Genomic DNA, 20169 nt, shown 5'->3' on the forward strand with positions numbered 1-20169 from the left:
AAGCAAATCAACTACTATAAATTAAGTTTAAAGCAAATTCATACTTACAAAAAATATCAAAATCCTAAATTCATACAAAAATATTCACATAATAAATTCATGCATACCAAATCAAACAAATTCATACAAATTAACTTAGTTGCTTATAATTAATTCACACATATTCCATACAAAATTGCCAATCAAATTAAGCACAGTTCGAAGTGCAATTACCATAACACTGGTTATAACATCCATAGACCATAACATGAACGGATCCGATTAAACTATTAAACTACGTATATTAATATGCGGAAGTAGATCTAATAAAGGTAAATTTATTGTGCATAGAAGCTAAAAAACACTGTCAGAAAGTAATCCTGTTATTTTAATTTTAATGCAATGTAAATATATATTTTTCAAATTTAGAATATTCTGCTAATATAAAATTTTATAGAGATAGTAAACTAGTAGTGTTGGAATAAATATTATTTCAAAATATCCAGTTCAAATAATATTTGTAATTCTGAATATGACAAAATTAACACTCTAGATCATACCTTATTAAATCACAATGAACACGTTCAGACTTCGTACATCCTTCTATACTGCAATTGAATTTTTATTTGGCAAAAAAGTTCAAAAACTGATTTATTACTCAGGAAATATCACAATCACGCCTTTAATCAATTATGTGCACGAGGCAATTATTGAGAATTGACAAAGAACACGCCTTTAATAAACTTATTTCAAGCTTATTAATCCAACGATTTTAAGTGCGTAATTATTTACGACCAGAGCTGGCCATGCCATGTTCACCAAAAAAAAGTGTTGAATGTAACTAAATTTTTTTTTATCAAATTAGTTTGAAATGACGAATCTAAACTGTTAAAATCGATTTAATTCACGAGTGATACATGTGCATGCAAAATTTTAAAAATTATAAATCTATTTTATATAATGTTAAGTGGTAAAAAATAAAGATTTATGAGTTATTCTAATATATTTATTTTTCATCATTTTTTTACCACTTGATTTTGTACTAAATTAATTTAAATTTTTTTAAATTTGACATATACACGAATCACTCGTGAAATAGACCAGTTTCAACTTTCAACGAATTAAATTCATTATTTGAAGCTAATTCAATATATTTTAGAGTTATACTCACCAACTCATCTGAATGACCGTAACAAATGCTAACTTTACTCATTATTTATTGGGACACGACTTCACTCGCTCAAATATCAAGATACGCGTGATAAAAAAGGAGTCCCGATCCTATATAGTAACTCAAATTTTGAGTTTAGATCCGGACCGTCCAATTAATTGAGATGAATACATACTCAAAATTTGAGTTAAAAATAAAGCGATATGAATTCATAGAAAAGACCATGAATTTGCTTTAACATCGTAAGGTCCGATTTTTTTATTTATATTAATTTTTTTTTTAAATAACTAAACCGGCGGTGTATTTTGAATACTACCCAAATCGGAATTTTTTTTCCAAAAATTCATGCCTAAAACCGGAAAAAAAAAATTCGGTATCCAATTCCGGAAATTTTTTTCCTGTTTTTAGTCCCAAAATCGGAATTTTTTTTTCCAGAAATAGGATTTTTTTTTTATAAACTCATTTACATATATTATATAGAGATGAGCTACAGAGAGTTGCGAAGTAAAACGCGTTTCTACTTCACGCCGTATTTTATTTTGAAAGTCCAAACGACCGATCCGAACCGTTAGTTGTGATCTCCATATTGAAATGTGCTTGGAGACCAAATTTTATATTTTTTGGATTTTTTTTTACTATTTATTAAGCAATTTTGAAAACTACTATTTTGCTGTGAACAGTACAAAACAGTAAAACTTTCTGGACCACCGGATCAGCGATTTTCAAAATTGCTTAATAAATAGTAAAAAAAATGTAAAATTTGGTCCCCAAGCACATTTTAATATGGAGATCATGTTGAGCAGTTCGGATCGGTCGTTTGGATTTTCAAATAGCAAAATATGAGTGTGAAGTAAAATAGTTGCTTTACTTCGCAACTCACCGTAGCCCATCTCTATTATATACATACATATACCCGAAATTTTTAAAAATACCATTTTTTAAAAATTATTAAACCAAAACACCAATCTTGGCTGAAAATTATATTTTTCGCATGGCCGCTTCCCGGGGAAGCGGGCACTTGGAACCGGGCCGCTTCGGGGGGAAGCGGGCACTTATTTGGGCCGCTTTGGGGGCCAGCGGCCACCTTGATTTTTTTTTTTTTTTTTTTTTACAAAACAGAAAAAAAAATTTGTATTAAAATATTAGAAATGTTGAATATATTTCTTTGAAAATAGATGAAATACAATATAATTTGATTTATTAGAAAGACTGCAACAAATAACCCAGATCAATATTTTTCAGGCCGGATTTTTCGAGGCTGTAAGAAAAATTAATATATTTCTTTATGTGTTATTGGAAAAAAATAAAAATAATTAGATTCTGAGTTATTGATCCCGGTTCAAAAGTCACTTCTAGGTAATCCAGAAAATATTGTAACTTTTAATAAATTAAATGTACTAGAAAGATCATAATATTTTCTGGATTACCTAGAAGTGACTTTTGAACCGGGATCAATAACTCGGAATCTAAGCATTTTTATTTTTTTTCCAATAACACATAAAGAAATATATTAATTTTTCTTAAAGCCGCGAAAAATTCGACCTGAAAAATATTGATCCGGGTTATTTGTTGCAGTCTTTCTAATAAATCAAATTATATTGTATTTCATCTATTTTCAAAGAAATATATCCAATATTTCTAATATTTCAATACAAAAAATAAAAAATAAATACAAATTTCTGTTTTTAAAAAAAAAAAAAAGTTGGGCCCGTGGAATTTTTCCACGGGTGGGAATTAAAAAAAAAAAGTTGGGCCCGTTGAATTTTTGATAAACCTTGGTTATTATTATTAAAATAATTTTTTAATTGGGTAAAAATAAAAATGTCGGTTGATAATGTGTTTCTAAAATAATTTTAAAAAATAGAAAAATAATTATCGACTATTGCTGGGCATTGCTTGTGTATTATTTCATGCTATTTTAGTGTCATCTTGCAAGTTTTAAGACATTTGATGAACAGTAAAACTTGCATCAAATTCTATCATTTTCATGTGCATCATATAAATATAGTATAGATCACATTTTAAAGGGTGTATTTTGATGTATTGTCAACTAATCCCCATCCTTTTTTATTATTAAAATATCGAGAAATACATTTTTAATTCAAGATGAAATTTGAACCTTAAGAATGAACTGCGCCTTTTTTTTTTTTTTTAGAAAACAGAAATTTTGTTTTTGTATTAAAATATTAGAAATGTTGAATATATTTCTTTGAAAATAGATGAAATACAATATAATTTGATTTATTAGAAAGACTGCAACAAATAACCCGGATCAATATTTTTCAGATCGGATTTTTCGCGGCTGTAAGAAAAATTAATATATTTCTTTATGTGTTATTGGAAAAAAAATAAAAATAATTAGATTCTAAGTTATTGATCCCGGTTCAAAAGTCACTTCTAGGTAATCCAGAAAATATTGTGACCTTTCTAGTATATTTCATTTATAAAAAGTTGTATCTATTTTGATAATTCTTTTTGAAAAACAATAATTAAATAAAATAAAGATTTTGATTTTTTTCAAAAATAGATACAACTTTTTATAAATTAAATGTACTAGAAAGGTCCGGCCTGAAAAATATTGATCCGAGTTATTTGTTGCAGTCTTTCTAATAAATCAAATTATATTGTATTTCATCTATTTTCAAAGAAATATATTCAACATTTCTAATATTTTAATACAAAAAAAAAATTTCTGTTTTATAAAAAAAAAAAAAAAAAATCAAGGTGGTCGCTGGGCCCAGAAGCGGCCCAAATAAGTGCCCGCTTCCCTCTGAAGCGGCCCGGTTCCAAGTGCCCGCTTCCCCGGGAAGCGGCCATGCGAAAAATATAATTTCCAGCCAAGATTGGTGTTTTGGTTTAATAATTTTAAAAAAATAGTATTTTTAAAAATTTCGGTACATATACATATATTATAAAAAAATGAGTTTATAAAAAAAAATCCAAACAACGTTTATAAACAAAATACCGATCTTTGTATGCCTACCGTTGAACGAAAACTTAAACTGAATTTTTGAGGCACTAAATTTTTCTGGTAATTGGTGTTAAGATTGGAATTTTTTTTGCTGGTTTGGGTATTTTTGAAATTCCAGCCCATGTTTGGTTATTTTAAAAAAAAAATCCTTTGGATATAAATAGAAAATTTATATATATCATATATGTATATCAAATTTGACCTCTGCTGGTAAATCAGCAAGTCTTGATTGATACAGGGACCAAACTGCAAAAGTGATTACACCAACATGTAAAGCATTAAAAAATACACAGAATTGACACAAATTTCAATTTATTTGGATTTTTCTATAATTAGTTATGAATTTCCAAAATTCAGTTTTCAAAAAAACTCTAAACAGCCATAACTTTGGCTATGAAAGTCGGATTTGGGCGTATGACCACTTTTCGAAAAGGAGGGGATGAGACGGATCCGAATATCACCCCGGGAGGGGAACCCCAGGCATTTGAAGCATCAGAATTTCAAAAAAACATCGTTTAGTGTCTCAAAATTCAATTTAAGTTTTCGGTAGGTATACAACGATCGGTATTTTGTTTATAAACGTCGTTTGGAGTTTTTTTTTTATAAACTCATTTTTTTATAATATATGTATATGTATATATAATATAATACATGTATATTGATAGGCCTAAATTATATACATATTCGATTTGATTTTTATCACGAAATAACACCAAATATCTTGTATTTTGAATATAAAACATCTAGGATCAAGTTACTGCATTTGTATGGTTTTAATTTGCAGAAAATCGAAGAAAAATGCTCAGTGCGGATGCACGGTTTACGATACGGCCGCACTAAGTACTTAGATGGATTTCTGGACGCGCACTAATTTTAAAAAAGTATAATGAACTATTCATCAAAATCCGTGCGGACACACGGATTTCGATGCGGCCGAAATCTGGACGCACAGGAAAAACCGAGCTCAGTGCGGGTGCTCTGGACGCACTGTAGCAACCAGTGCGTGTGGCCCGTCCGCACTGTAGCACTATAGCAGCAGTGTGGACGCACTGTAGCAGTCAGCTAAAAATGGAGCCTGAACTTAAAACGGCCATAACTTTTGACTTGTAACTCCGATTTAGGCTTGTGACCACTTTTTGGAAAGCTAGCGAGCAGATCTACAACATGAGAAACTAAAAAAAATAAAATTTGGTCCAGTGCGGACGCACTCAGTACTTGGACGAATTTTCAGCATCTCAGCACTTCACAGAAAAAAAGTCTAAGCCTAGTACAGCTCGGGGCATCCGCACTGGACCCGCAGCAAAGTCAAAATTACACAGTTTCAACACGGTTTCTATTTTTGGCACATCATGGACGCGTTTTTACAGTCAAATGTGGACAAGGTAACCTGTGAAGCAATCCAAATATAGCACCCACTAGCTCCACTTCCTAGCCTCTTAATTGGGCATAGCCCTTGGCTATAAAAGGGAAGGTTCATTCCCATTCAAGGATCATCCATTCTCATCTCTCTCTCCCTTAGTGGATGTCCATTTCCATCAAATATAGCGATAAATCTGCGGTAATTTCTGGAGTTCCTGAAGCTTTTATAGGAAGGAGAAGAAGGTCCAAGCAAGATTTCAGCAAGTTTGAGGTTCTTGATTTAATAAAGGGTGTAATCATTTCTTTATTTCATTTCTTCTTATTTTTGTCAAACTTTGTAATGGATCTCTCCATGAGGGAGTAGATCTCTCTCTAGGGGTTTAGGTCAATGCATGAACTTGTTTAATTGTATCTTATTCGGTTATTTATTTTTGTTATGATTGTTTCTATGGAGTTTGATGTTAATTTCTATGATTTATCATTTGTGTTAATTACATAACTAGTACTTGAATTGTAGTTATCCCGTTTTGGATTCGAAAGAACAAAAATTGACTAGAATCAATAGGATAGTACCAAATTATGAATGCAAATACCCTAGATTTGGATTAGGATCTAACCAATTTGTAATCTAAGCCGAAACTATAGAAATTAAGGTTAGGAACTTGGTGAATGACCTAACCGTGAAGCCAAACCCTAATTAGGATATCTCAAATCAAATCGGGTATTGGTATGATGGACTTAATTGTGAAGTACCAATATTTGAGGAGAGGAGAGACTAACAAGAGCTCAATAGGTCTAGGTAGCTAGGGTGAAGGACCTAATCGTGAAGTCCAAATTACTTAGACACGTCATTAATTCACGAAAGTGACTCTTAATAATACATTAGGTTAGAAATCTCATCAAATCATACATGAACTTAAACCAATACGGAATAAATAGAATTAGTAAGGAATTGTAAACCGAATACCCCTTAGATATTCTCAACTAGAAAGCAAATCAATCTTTCTTTCATTCATTTACTTTTATTGTTTAAAACTCTCTATTCGGGTATTGAACCCAAATTTAGATTTAATTAAAACAAACCCCCCCAATTTACTTTTATTGCACTTTACTTTAATTTATTTTCTGAAATTTATTACTAAAGTTTAAGCATAGTAATTAAACGTACTCTCTGTGGATCGATACCCGACAATATACTACACGGTAGGATTGTATACTTGCAATCTGAACCAAAAGTGTATTTAGGGATAAAAGGTACATCTTGATTGTACTGAAACTTTGGACTATACCTTTTTGGTGAAACAAGTTTTTGGCGCCGTTGCCAGGGAGTATAGTTTAATTCTAAGTTTTTACTTTACAAATTTATTTCAGATTTTTTTTCTTTTTATTTGAGAACTAACTTTAATTCTTTTTCAGCATTCTATGAGCTTAGGGAGAACCCTTTTTCCCACGATTTTTGAAGAACACGAAGACGAAAGTCAAAACATGGAGAATCTAGTCAACCAACCCCTCAATAACAACCCACCCCTCAATAACAACACATCCCTCAATAACAACCTATCCAACCGTGATGAGCAATCCCAACATGGAAGCAATCAATCACGCGTACGAGGAGTAACCCCACCTCATAATGGACACAACAACAACAACAGCAATGGAAACGGAAATGGCCATAACCATCAACAAGGCCACCGCTTTGGGTTCATTCCTCATGGCCAAGAACCACGTGACATCAAGCCCTCTCTCATTCACCTACTTGGCCAAAGTCAGTTCAGAGGAGCCCTAACTGAAGATCCACATGCTCATTTGGCGGTTTTCGAAGAGCATTGCGGCACTTTCGCTCGAGAAGGAGATGAGCTAGACAACCTCAAGCTCAAATGCTTCCACTTGTCCCTCCGAGACAATGCAAGAACGTGACTAAGGACCAACCGGGACCACATCGAAACATGGGACGACATGGAGAAGTTATTCTTAGGAAAATACTTCCATCCATCCAAAACCCAACATTTCCGGACGAAGATCACGACGTTCAAGATTTGGAAAATACTTCCCTCCATCCAAAACCCAACATCTAAACTTAGACTACAATTCGATCTTTAATTTAACCCCATATCGAGTATATTTCTTCAATTGAAAAATTTGTATGACCTTGACAAAATTTAAAAATCTCAACGTAAATTTCTACAAATCTAAAGCTTAACCCTTGGCTAATTATGCTTCACCCCACAATTTGATTACCCTAACTTTCATTTCCTTAAAGATTTGAAAATTGTAAACTTTGGGTATCTAAAAATGTTACAAAAAATGCACTCTTATTTGCGGAAATTCTTTTTAAAAATCCCCCCAAGCTTGAATCAAACTTAGGTTAGAAAGTTTCGTGTGTTGATACTGTTCCCACAGAATATATGCTACAAAGTTTCGGTATAGCAAGCTATACCTTTTGAACCTTTGTTATACTCTGTCAAATCAGATAGCAAGTGTATTATCCTATCGATGAGTATGCTCGGGTATTGTTACATTCCGAAATTTTAAAACATGATTAAATTTCTAAATCGAATATTTGGCTTAAATAAAAAGTTTAATTAAATTAACGATCGTTCAGGAATTTTCTGACCGACTAAAACGAAACTAAAATTTCGTAATATAAATAATGTATGAAATTATGTATAACAAAATTTAGAGATTTAGAAATAAAATAAAATATAGCATTAGGAATAAAATTATAATTATTCGGTAAATTAGAAACTTAGAAAAATCCGTTACAATTCCTTTTAATTGTTAGGAAAGAAGAAATTGATTTAATTAGATTCGTGTGAATAAATAAGTAATTGAATCCCAAATAAGAGTATAATTATACGAAATTATTCGTACGAGATAAATTATATAAAAGTTACCAATTTCGTTTATTGAGAATTTTAAGGATTTGATTTGATATTTATATATATAGACATGGATACTATCCGATATCGATCTATTGGAATTCTAAAATTGAATATATACAATTATATAAAAGGAAAATCAAATTATTCGAATCTTAAATTGAGAAATAAATATACGAATTTTATGTGCGAATATAGTTACAAATTTATGAACTTTCGATTGGAATTCATGAAAGAAACAGAATTTAAACCAATTAAATGAAGCTATATTGAAGTTTCCAATTATTTGGACCATTGGATTCCATCCAGCACGAATCTTAAAGCAACCAAATTTAATAACCCCTCTCTCTTTCTCTCATCTCCTTTACCTGTGACAGAACCCCCCCAGCACCCCGCTCCCTTCCTCTTTCTACGCCAAAAACAGAGGGGCTCCGCCCCCTCTTCCTTCCTCCGTCGCCGGCGAGCCGCGCACCAGCCCCGCCTTTCTCTCTCTTCTTTTCTTCTCGATCCGACCCACCAGACCCGCCCGAAACCCCCGCCCCCCTCTTTTTGTTGTTGTTACGGTGGTCTCTCAAAACCCTAGGTTAGGGTTTTCGGTTCTGTGACTTGGCTGTTGCCGTGCTTGTTGGTGAGCTTGGTGATTGTCGTGGCTGTCTGACTGTCGCTTGATTGGTGTTGTCTCGGTGTCGGTTTGGTGTTGTCTGGTGTTTAGTTGGAGCCGGCCGTTCTTTTCCCAATCCATCCCGTGCGAGCTCAATCAGGTAAATTTCTGTAGTGCTCGTTTAAATTGATCGGATTTTGTCTTTGCACGAGTTGTTGATTTTCTCGGCAAGGATCTGACTTGGGTTGTGTGCCTTATCCTCATGGCCCCTTTCCCTTTTTCCCCCTTCATTTTTCTGTTCTGGTTCGCTCAGACCAGTATGTGTATGTGCTTGTGTTGCTACGGCTTGGTTGATGCTTGACTGGTACCGTACCAGTACCTGTTCTGTGGTGCTTGATTTCTTGTTGCCTTGCTCTCTGCTCTGTTCTATTGTTACTGGTACGGCTTGTGCCTTGTTCTAATCTGAAATGAGTTATTTCTCTCATTTTTCTGGTGCTTGATGTCGTGCTGACATGGTGCAAACTTCCTCTTTGAATTGCTATGTTGTGGTTGTTTGAGATTATATCGGGTCTAGTTGGATGCTACCAGAACATTGAATTAACAGGGGCCTTTGCATAAATTGATGAGATGGAGGGGTGGTTATGCTAATTACCCTTGTTTGTGTAAATAAATTAAGTAGAGGGGCCTCTATACGAATCTGAAAATTTTGAGTATATATGCGGCCTTGAATTGTAAATGATTGTAAATGGGCCAAAGTGAAATAATTGAGTAAATTAGGCCTTTGAATGTTTAATTGGATAAATAAGGTGAATTGGACTTGTAATTTCATAAGCCTTGAAATATTGAAATGAATATGACATGATGTGTATGTGTAAATAGAATTGGATTTCGGCTTTGAGAATTAAAATTATGGACTTGGCTTAGGCTGAGAAGCATAAATTGACGGATTAAATGACGGCTTTTAAAAATTTAAGTTATGATGATGTAACCAAATTAAACCAAGTATACGTATGATATAGGTGTAGGCTCGGTCGAGCAAGATATCGCGAGGTAATTCGAGACGCCCGATCCATAAATTAAGCGGTATGCTCGTCATAATAAGGTGCGGGATTCTTGGACTTGTTTGATACTTTATTTTCAGGAATTAAACTGTTTATTCGTTTGTCATGTTGAATGCTTAATTGTTGCATACTTTAAAATTCATGCTGCATATTGATTCTTGCATAACTGAGAATGATTGAATTGTTCGGTTGAGGTTAAATTGGCATGTTGGTATGGTTATTAATTGATTAGTTCTATTAATTGTTCTTTATGTGAATGAATTTGCCAGACCGACCTATTTAGGTGGCTGAATCAGGTGACAGTGACCTATCCGTTGATCTGTTTATGAATTTGCCAGGCCTACCTGTTTAGGTGGCTGGATCAGGTGACGGTGACCTATTCGTTGATCTGTTTATGAATTTGCCAGGCCTACCTGTTTAGATGGCTGGATCAGGTGACAGTGACCTATCCGTTGATCTATTTATGAATTTGCCAGGCCGACCTGTATAGGTGGCTGGATAAGGTGATGGTGACCTATCCGTTGACCTGTTTAATGAATTGTGCAAGGCTGATAGCTGATTGTGATTCTATTTGAATGCATTTGCAAAGTTGAGCGGTATGGCTGACTTTGATTCCGTGTGATTGCATTTTTGCAAAGTTGACCTGTATAGGTAACTTTGATTCCATGTGAATGAAATTGTCGAGTTGAGCTGTATAGCTGACTTGGAACCAGACATTAGGAAACGGTTAAGCCACAACAGCTACAGATGGGTGTCAGATAAAGGGTCCAGCTCGAAAGAACATCTGTAGTTGCTACAAGCCCTAATGAATCGAGTTAAGCCAAAAATATATGTTGTGTTTTGAAATTCATCTTGGAAGTTTCGTGAACTGTGTTTCAGGTTGATTAATTGTTGTCGAGCATTGGCATTCTGTTATTTATGATTATATATATCTGTTTGCATTGTTATTGTTTGGGTTTCATTTTTTAATATAGAGTTTGATTGCAAGTCCAATAATCTAAACTGTGGCAAATTTCGCACTGAGAATTTATTCTCACCCCCCTTCCTTTGGATCATTTTCAGGTTTATTACGCGGATACAGCAAATGAGGATATTGGTAATGCATATAAAAGATCCACTGCCTTGCGTGTATATGTGACACTTAATAAATATACGCGACAGGCTGTCAGACCCGGGATTTGGGGTGTGACAGGTATCGATCCACATGGACGGAAGAAAATGACCGGACTTATCCTAAAATTACTTAAGATTCTAGAAGTGAGAGAAATTGGTTTGGTTTAGTTCTAACAATTCTACTGATTTATGACAAGTTTAAAAGACAATAAAAGAGAATTAAAGTTGTTTTCAATTGATAGAAAGACGTTTCTAAGGTTCAGATTTCATTTCTGTTCAGCTCCGAGGCATACGGCCCGTACAGATTCCCGTACAGATTTCCGTACGGCCCGTACAGATTCCCGTACGGTCCGTATGGGACCCCGAGTTAATGTTGCAGCTACTGTTTTCTGCGTTGATACTAATGTTTAGGGTTTCTATCGACCAGATCTAGATACCTAACCTCAACTTTCGCATTTTGTCCTAGTATCCGATTACTGGACTCAAATACTTCCCTCTTAGATGCATTAAACCTCAACTTTCGCATTTTGGCCTAATTTATCTAAGTTACTTGTTGGTTTATTAAAAGTATCCAAGGACTTTCGCCTCAAGGAAAGTTTCACCTTTCGGGTACTCCTTGGTTTCACCCTACTTCATATACTTTATTCGGTTGGATTAAATGTCATAGACTTGGCTCCTAACACCTAGATGTGCGCATTCATCTAACGGGATGACTAATCAATTCAAGCAAGCACAAATAAAGCAATCAAAATACTACACAACAAGGTAAAAACAAAGCATTCAACACAAAATCCAAGTAGCATGCAAACAAAGCCAAACTAGAAACTACATCTTAGCCCTAGAAACTTTGGGTGCGTTTGGATGAAACAAAGAATAGCTCGGAATAGCTGCTAACCCGACATTTCGGAATAGCTACTAACCCAACATTTCTAAGGAATAGCGGAATAGCAGCTAACTCGAGCTATTCCTTGTGTTGAGAATAGCTTTTTTTTCATCCAAACGTGAAAAACAAAGAATAGCTCGCTAGGAATAGCTGCTATTCCTGGGTAGGAGCTATTCCCGTGTCATCCAAACATACCCAAAGTAAATTAGCTACTCATGTTCACAAGATAACACAAATAACAAGAGATGAAAGAGTTCATGACAAAACAGTGGAAAATTCGAAGATCCGTTGCAAACTCGCGTTTTTCACTTCTCTTCCTCTTCTCCTCCGCTTGTCTTTTGCTCCAAGAAAAGTTGTCTAGATTCAATGACCCAATCCCCCTTTTTCTGCTGTGGAATATCTCCTTTAATGCCTCAGATCACGCCCCTAGAGGCTTCCTTTTCAGCCTCCTTAAATTATGCTCATTTCAGATTCCAACTGGATTTTCCGAATTAGCGTCGTACGGTCCGTACGGGATTCGGTACGGACCGTATGCCTGTGCTTTGACTTGGAGACTTTGTGCCTCTGTTATGGAACCTTCTGTGTGGTTGGGCAGATCTTGTACGGTTCGTACAGAATGTCATACGGGTCGTATGAAAAGTAGTCAGATCCAGTTTTTCGTCATTTCTCCTGCAAAATACCAAACAAAGCATAGCAGTACCACATTTCAAAGTAAAAAGTCCACATTTATAGGCTTTAAAACACAGGTTTCAGTGTAAACCAAGGCCATAATTTAGATATAATATGGAGATATCAGATACATGCAAAATTTTATTTTTCTTTTGTTGCTTTTATTTTTATGACACTATAATTCTTTATCCTTAATACAAAACCGGTTAGTTATAGGTAGTTAATTCATACCCAACCGTTTTAATTCAAAAGTGCATTTGCATGCTCTTGGTTCAACCCTTCCATGACACGAACTCTCATGTTTAGTGTGAACCCGGTCACTTTATCGGGTAAACTAGCGGAGCAAAGTGTCAATGATTCATTGCTATAAGTACGTCATGTCGCCGTAACATAAGCAAGCGGAATCTTATTTTATTTTTTAAAAAAATTAATTTTGAATAATTTTTTAACATTTTTGCAAAATATCATGAATACACACATCCTTAGACATTAATTCATACCTATGGATATCCCGATCTTTCTAAATTCATTTTCCGCATATAAGTTGCATTTCCTCTGTGCAACCCATAGCATATGAGCCAAATCCAAATTAAAAAAATCGGTTCCTAATCGGAGCCGTCCATTACAGCGGACGAAGTTAAGGTCTTAAGGACAAACAATTAAACAAATCACAGTATCAGTTTTCTCTCTTTTCCAATTTCCAGTAAACAATCCATCATTTCGGATCGCGAAGCGGGGGCTTCCTAGGGGCATTGGATCAAAATCGGTCTGGTGACCTGTCAAAGCTGTTTGTTTTGTATTAAGATCCGTTTAAAGTTAATCCGCACGACTCGTTAAGCTATACACAAGAATCTCGAAATGAATCGGACGTCAAAACGGAAACAGGACAGATTTTGATCCAATGTCTATTGGAAGCCCTCTTTTTAATTTCGGATCCAGTCGGAAATTATCTATTAATAAACTACTAAGAAAGGAGGGAGTTCTCCAGTTTTACACGGGCCGAAGACAGTGATAAAGCTCGGCTCTCTCATCAGCATTCCTCGGGCCTTTCTCTCGAGGTAGAAGACCTCTCTCCTCTCTCATTTCAACTAAAACGAAACCCTAAAACACCTAGCTCAGATTCGCACATCTAACCCGACGGATGACGATTCGAAACCTCCTCCGCCTAGCGCGGCGCGGAGCCGCCACGTTGACTGTACCCGGCGGCGAAGCCGCCGTTTCCTCGCCCGAGATCATCCGCCCGGTCATGCGGTACGATCTGATCGCAGATTCGGTTAACGCTAGGCTCAAGCGGCTTGAACACTCCGATCCTCGGTTCCTGCGCTACGCATCCCCCATCCCGTCTCTCGTGGACCACAGCAGCATACTGGCGGCGCCGGAGACACGTGTCACGACACTGTCAAACGGACTTCGTGTGGCGACTGAATCGACGCTTGCCTCACAGACTGCTACGGTGAGTGAATTAGTGGGCTTCATTTGTTCCTGTCCGTTACAACCAAGCTGAGTACAATGTGAGGATTTGCTATACTGGCTTACTGGTTGTGTGATTCCCTCGGCCCTCTCTTGATCTGGATCTATAAATACATATTTTGACTTAGAAAAGGGTTAGAGAACCAATGTTGTTTTCATTATTTTAACAGCTCAGGAAATATGTATGTTCTCTATTTTGTATGCATATGCATAACTTGGTATCAAGTTTCTCTTGAATTTAGTGATTCCATTTCCAACATTTTATCCCTAGATTCATTTCTAATGGCGAAATTGTTTGTGAGCCGATAGTTTGGATAATGTTGACTAGTTATTAACTTTCACAGGTAGGCGTATGGATTGATGCCGGAAGTCGTTTTGAAGCCGAAGGAACAAACGGCACAGCACACTTCCTAGAGCATATGATATTTAAGGGCACTGCATCACGCTCAGTGCGCCAGTTGGAGGAGGAGATAGAGAACATGGGTGGCCACCTCAACGCCTACACCTCCCGGGAGCAGACAACTTATTACGCCAAGGTCTTGGATAAAGATGTTAGCAATGTGCTTGAGATTCTCGCAGATATTCTTCAGAATTCTACCTTCGATGCTGGTAGAATTGAGCGGGAGAGAGATGTTATCTTGCGTGAAATGGAAGAGGTAAGCTTATTATATGATTTTTTTTCCTGATATAGATATTAGTTTGTGGATATTTTATGGTAAGGTCCTAGCTTTGCATTTTGTTTATCTGATATATGTTTCAGAGGGTAAGAGTAGTTTTAGTGTTAGTTTCTCTGATATATGTTACAGCTATCCATTTATAAAGAAGGAAAAACACTAACTGATCCAACTAAACCCCTAAAAATCTGGTCTGATGATGCTCAGCAGAGAGAAAGGAAATGGAAAGACACCCACAACAAAGTACTTGTTACATTCATCTACGTGAATTTAAACTTTCTTGTGATTATTTGCCTATCTTGCTCTATCCATGTCGTTCTTACAAGCTTAGCGGGATAAAACATAGCAATTGCCTTTGTCTACTAGTTCAAGTTCAATGTATAATACAAGGACATGTAAAGGTTTTCTTTAAACTTGTAAGGGTATTAATTACCAATTGACTAGTGGAACAGACCTGTTTAGTAGATAGGCAACCTGTTTGGTATTGAACACCATTTTTTATTTTTTTATTTTTTATATTTCCAGTAGGCAACCTAAATGTTAGAGGCTAATTAACATTTTTATAATTCCTTTTTATTGGAATATTTGATTGTAGTAAAATTGAATATCTGAAATAGTCACTCGAAATATTGGTTGTTTCAAATGGTGATTAAGATAACATGTTTTGAATATTCAATATTTAGGTTGAAGGCCAAACAGAAGAGGTTATCTTCGATCACTTACATGCTACTGCATTCCAGTACACTCCTCTCGGTAGAACTATCTTGGGATCTGCTGACAATGTCAAGTCGATCACACAAGAGAACCTGAAAAACTACATAGCAACACACTACACTGCTCCTCGTGTGGTAAGTTTTGGGTAAAAACAGCATATCTTTTCTTATAACATCAAAGTTGGGTAACCATTCTATTTTGTTGAGGAGTTAACTTTAGCATTTGCCTTTCTTGAAACCTAGATATATACATTTTTTTATAATTAAATAAATTGCTATGCTTTCTCTATGCCAGGTTATTTCAGCTGCTGGGGCAGTTAAGCATGAGGATGTAGTGGAATTGGTGAAGAAGTTGTTTCCAAAGCTGTCGTCTGATCCCACCACCGCGTCTCAATTGGTGGCCAAATCACCTGCTTCTTTTACTGGTTCTGAAGTATGGTTTAATGCATCAATAATTCCTCGTAGAAATTCTGTACTGTATAACATTAATGTTGCACAGCCGCCCAACACCCCCAAAATTGTCGCTATGCAAGTCATGAGCAAAACCAACTGTCACTGTTGTTATAGATTTAACTAGTTTGATATTGGTAATAACCTCTGAATGAATGTACTGGTAATATTTTTGTTGACTGCTGTTTCTGGGTCCTTTTTGACAAGATTTATGACAAAATTTAGATAGAATTGAAGCTGAAGAATAATAATTATTATCAGAATTTTCTCTATCACCCAAAGACAATACCTGAGTTTATATATATGAATCCCATCATACTTATTGAAGAATATCTACTACCACAATACAATTTCTATATTCTTTATAATACCAAATACAAACATTCCATAATAGGTGTGCCACAGAGAGAAAGTAGATATGTACTAGCCAGAGAAAGATATATTTTAGAGAAACATTTTAAACTGAGATGCATATTAAAATCTCAAAGATAGCAAAAATCCTAATTCATATCTTGACACTTTCTATGTTTGTTTCGGTGTTCTGATTCAGCATGTCTGGCCATGTATGTTTTCTTTTCTTAGAAATTCTCCTTGACTTACTTTCAAGCTATGCCGGTATTAACTATATGTTATACATGCTAACATAATGCTGCATTACTATTTCTCCGACCTGAGTCTACTTGTTTTGATCCAGGTCCGTATGTATGATGATGACATCAAGCTGGCTCAATTTGCAGTTGCATTTGAGGGTGCAGCTGTCACTGATCCAGACTCCATTGCTTTGATGGTTATGCAAGCAATGCTCGGCTCCTGGAGTAAGAGTGCTGGTGGAGGCAAGCACGCTGGGTCTGTCTTAAGCTTTGTCCTGTTATAATTTATTGTTGTGTTAATCTCATGCTTTAGCCTGCAAAACCACTGATTGTGATATACACTTCTTGTTAACAAGTTCTGTCATGCGCACCAGTAGAAAACTTGAAATATCATATCACCCCTCCAAAAATAAAAATCTTGTAGAACCATCTCTCCCAATTTCATCAGAAAGATATCGGAACCATCATTTCTGTTTCATTATATTTATCTGGATAAATATGGATGGAAAGAGAGGGTACAGGTATTAATTCGATCTTTGTTGAGAAACTGAAAAGAACGTAGAAATCATATTCTGATATGTAAATGTCTGTGTATCTCATATGTCATACTGTGAGGTAGGCTACACATTAATTTTCCTTGTTTTACTATGGTTTGCATCTAACTGTTTCTACATTATGGTTGGATTTTATGTATGAATGAACAATATGTTGACCTGTCTCCAAAACACTGATCCTTAGTAGGTGGTGCTTGGTTGGTACTTTAAAAGACAATGGTTAATTTTTGTACGTCAGGTTTGGTCAGATCAGCCCCTCAAATCTATTTTACTAATGCTTGCTGAATTCAGATGAGTGAGTGGGACTGATTTATTTGCTTGGTTTGAAGATCACCATAGTATTATAGTAAAGAGCCTTGATCAGACATGATATTATTTTCAGGTCAGAGCTTGTGCAGAGGGTTGCAATCAATGATATTGCCGAGAGTGTGATGGCCTTCAACACCAACTACAAGGACACTGGCCTTTTTGGGGTTTATGCCATAGCTAAGGTCCATATATTTGCTTTGTCCAGCTTACAATTTAACTTTTATTGTCTTGTCCATTGTTAGCATTAAACTAATGTGGTTCTATGGCCTTTTTTTAGAAGGGCCCGTGCTTTACATTGTCACTCTATGCAGACCTAATATCATGTTGTTATTGACCTTATTTTGATGTAGCCTGATTGCTTGGACGACCTGTCATATGCAATTATGCAATCAATAAGCAAGTTATCTTACCGTGTCACAGATGATGATGTTACCCGAGCCCGCAATCAGGTAGGCACAACTTCTCTCAATTGCTGGTGTCCTCTCAGTTTATTGCTTGATTTTTATTTTTATATCGATATATTGCTGACTAGCTTGTAGAAGAGATTGATCCTTTCAAATAAGAAAATCGGACTAATATAGGCTGTATATTTGTTTTCAGCTGAAATCTTCTCTGCAGCTTCACCTTGATGGTACCACTCCTGCTGCTGAGGATATCGGTCGTCAGGTACATGCACAACTCTTTTAGTTTTGCTTGTTATGTTTCCCTAAATTTTTTTTTTTTGGGTTTGCTTCCCGGCTAATTTTACAATAATTTGCTTATGTTGTGAAGATACTGAACTATGGGCGAAGAATTCCAGCTGCAGAGCTTTTTGCTAGAATTGATGCTGTTGATGCTAGTGCAGTCAAGCGTGTGGCTAACCGGTTCATCTTTGATCAGGTACAATTTTTTTTCCTTTTGGGAGGGTAGGGGGAGACGGTTGGATGGTAATCTGTAACTTGGTGTTACGAACTTGGGACATTTTAGGGAGATAGAGATTTTATCTATCCTTCAAATCAAAAGTTTTGTAGCAAATGTGAGGGGCTCTGGTACATCATATGACCGACCTCTTTTAACACTGCCTTTCCCTCTTAACCTTAACTGGGAGCAAGGCTTAGGGATAAGCTCCTCTCCCGACTATAGTAGGAAAACAAAACACTATGGTTGGCTTTTTAGTGACACTAGGAGTGCTTTAAATTTTAGCACTGTAGCATAGCAAAAATGTATACCTTCCACTGTAGCATAGCAAAAACTATGCGCTATTCGAGTTTTGGTACTAGGATGATTAGAATTTTCCAAATCAAAAATACATTTTTGTTCTATTTTTTTGTTTATCTTTGTAATTTGTTATTTTGATTTTGTTATGCAGGATGTTGCAATTGCCGCCCTAGGACCAATCCAGAATTTGCCCGACTACAACTGGTTCAGGCGCAGAACCTACATGCTCCGCTATTAGTTTTCTTTTTATTATTCTTTACCTTAATAAATATCACATGTCTAGAATTGAATGGGACAGCTTATGCCAGACATAAATTCGGCATATCTTGGCAAACCATACCTTTTCTATTAAAATTTTGGTGCACTTTTTGTTTTTTTTACTTCCCATTTTACGGTAATTTGAATTTTTGTAACCTGTCAAATAAGAGTTTCTACTGGTGTACCTCAATATTTGTATTAATGTTGCATAAAAGTGTTTTGTTGGTCTTTGTCAACTACCTCTTACAAGTATTTATAAATTTTTTTTTGGGCCGTGGGGGTTATATATTGAGTTCTTTATTTTGTGTTTCGGTGCAGATATTTGGACCTTGTGATTTTCGCTTTTGCTGGATCAAGGCATAGTATGCCTTGGCTATTATTTTTCCCATTTTGTCGTTTCCAGTCTTCCTTTCTTTTGAGGACTCGAGTATCCTTTTCTTTCTCTGTAGTTATCTTCAAAACAATTATGACATGAAAGATTCTGAAGCGTTTTAATTACTGTTGATGAGAAAGAGACCAATAGATAAAACATACGCTACAACATCCCTTCTCTCATGACCAAGCTATCATTAGTCCTCGACTATCAATCATGAACTCAATTCTCAACGTCTCTTAAGAATATTCATAATTAACATTGATACATGTTCGTCTATTATGCCTATCTACATCAGTTAAGGAATAATCGTTGACAGTTGTGATGTAGTTTTGATAAAGTTAAAAATATGTTTGATGAGTGTCAACAGTTATCTTGATCTTTTAAACTTATTTTTCGAACTTTCTAAAGTGAACATGTAAATATTACTCAATTCACATATGAGTAATAGGAGATGAGAAGTTGGAGCTACATAATGTTCCTTCTTTTTCTCTAGTATATATTTTAACTAGCGTTTGAGCAATTAGAAGTGCTAATTGATCGGTTGAATTCAAAGTGAGCAAAAAAATAGTCGAACCAATTTTATTTTTTGGAATTGCTCAAATTAAAGAGCTGTTCTCTTTAGAGTTATAAAACTTCAAGTATCATTTCCGGGTCTAGATGTAAACTTATTACAAATGTAAAATGATAGAAAAGAAAAAGCAGCAGCATGTTAGGAAGATGTTTCAGCAGATATGAATCAGGTTCTCAGTTTCCTCATTGCTTATTATCTATGTTACCCTAATACTTCATATATGGTCCCATAGCCGTATTCGATACGTATTGTATTGCTGTATCAATACCCGTATAGTATCGTCTGATACCTGTATCATGTTGAAAATTGTCGTATTGCTGT

The 20169-nt window shown here is 35.5% G+C and overlaps 2 protein-coding genes across 2 annotated transcripts in view; one reads left to right on the forward strand and one right to left on the reverse strand.

Moving 5' to 3' along the window:
• The window catches only part of LOC144559082 (Ribosomal protein S19e family protein), a 99780-nt gene that overhangs the window by 3951 nt on the left and 75660 nt on the right, over positions 1-20169 (reverse strand). The gene's annotated exons all lie outside the window — the stretch shown is intronic.
• MPPBETA (Insulinase (Peptidase family M16) protein) lies at positions 13668-19137 on the forward strand. The gene is made up of 10 exons (XM_078308057.1): positions 13668-14139; positions 14501-14812; positions 15514-15678; positions 15839-15976; positions 16688-16839; positions 17520-17628; positions 17797-17895; positions 18047-18112; positions 18218-18325; positions 18795-19137. The coding sequence occupies exons 1-10, from the start codon at positions 13828-13830 to the stop codon at positions 18879-18881; spliced, it is 1548 nt and encodes a 515-aa protein (XP_078164183.1). The 5' UTR covers positions 13668-13827; the 3' UTR covers positions 18882-19137.

This window comes from Carex rostrata, chromosome 9 (genome assembly GCF_964058835.1).
Source record: "Carex rostrata chromosome 9, lpCarRost1.2, whole genome shotgun sequence".
Lineage (NCBI taxonomy): Eukaryota > Viridiplantae > Streptophyta > Magnoliopsida > Poales > Cyperaceae > Carex > Carex rostrata.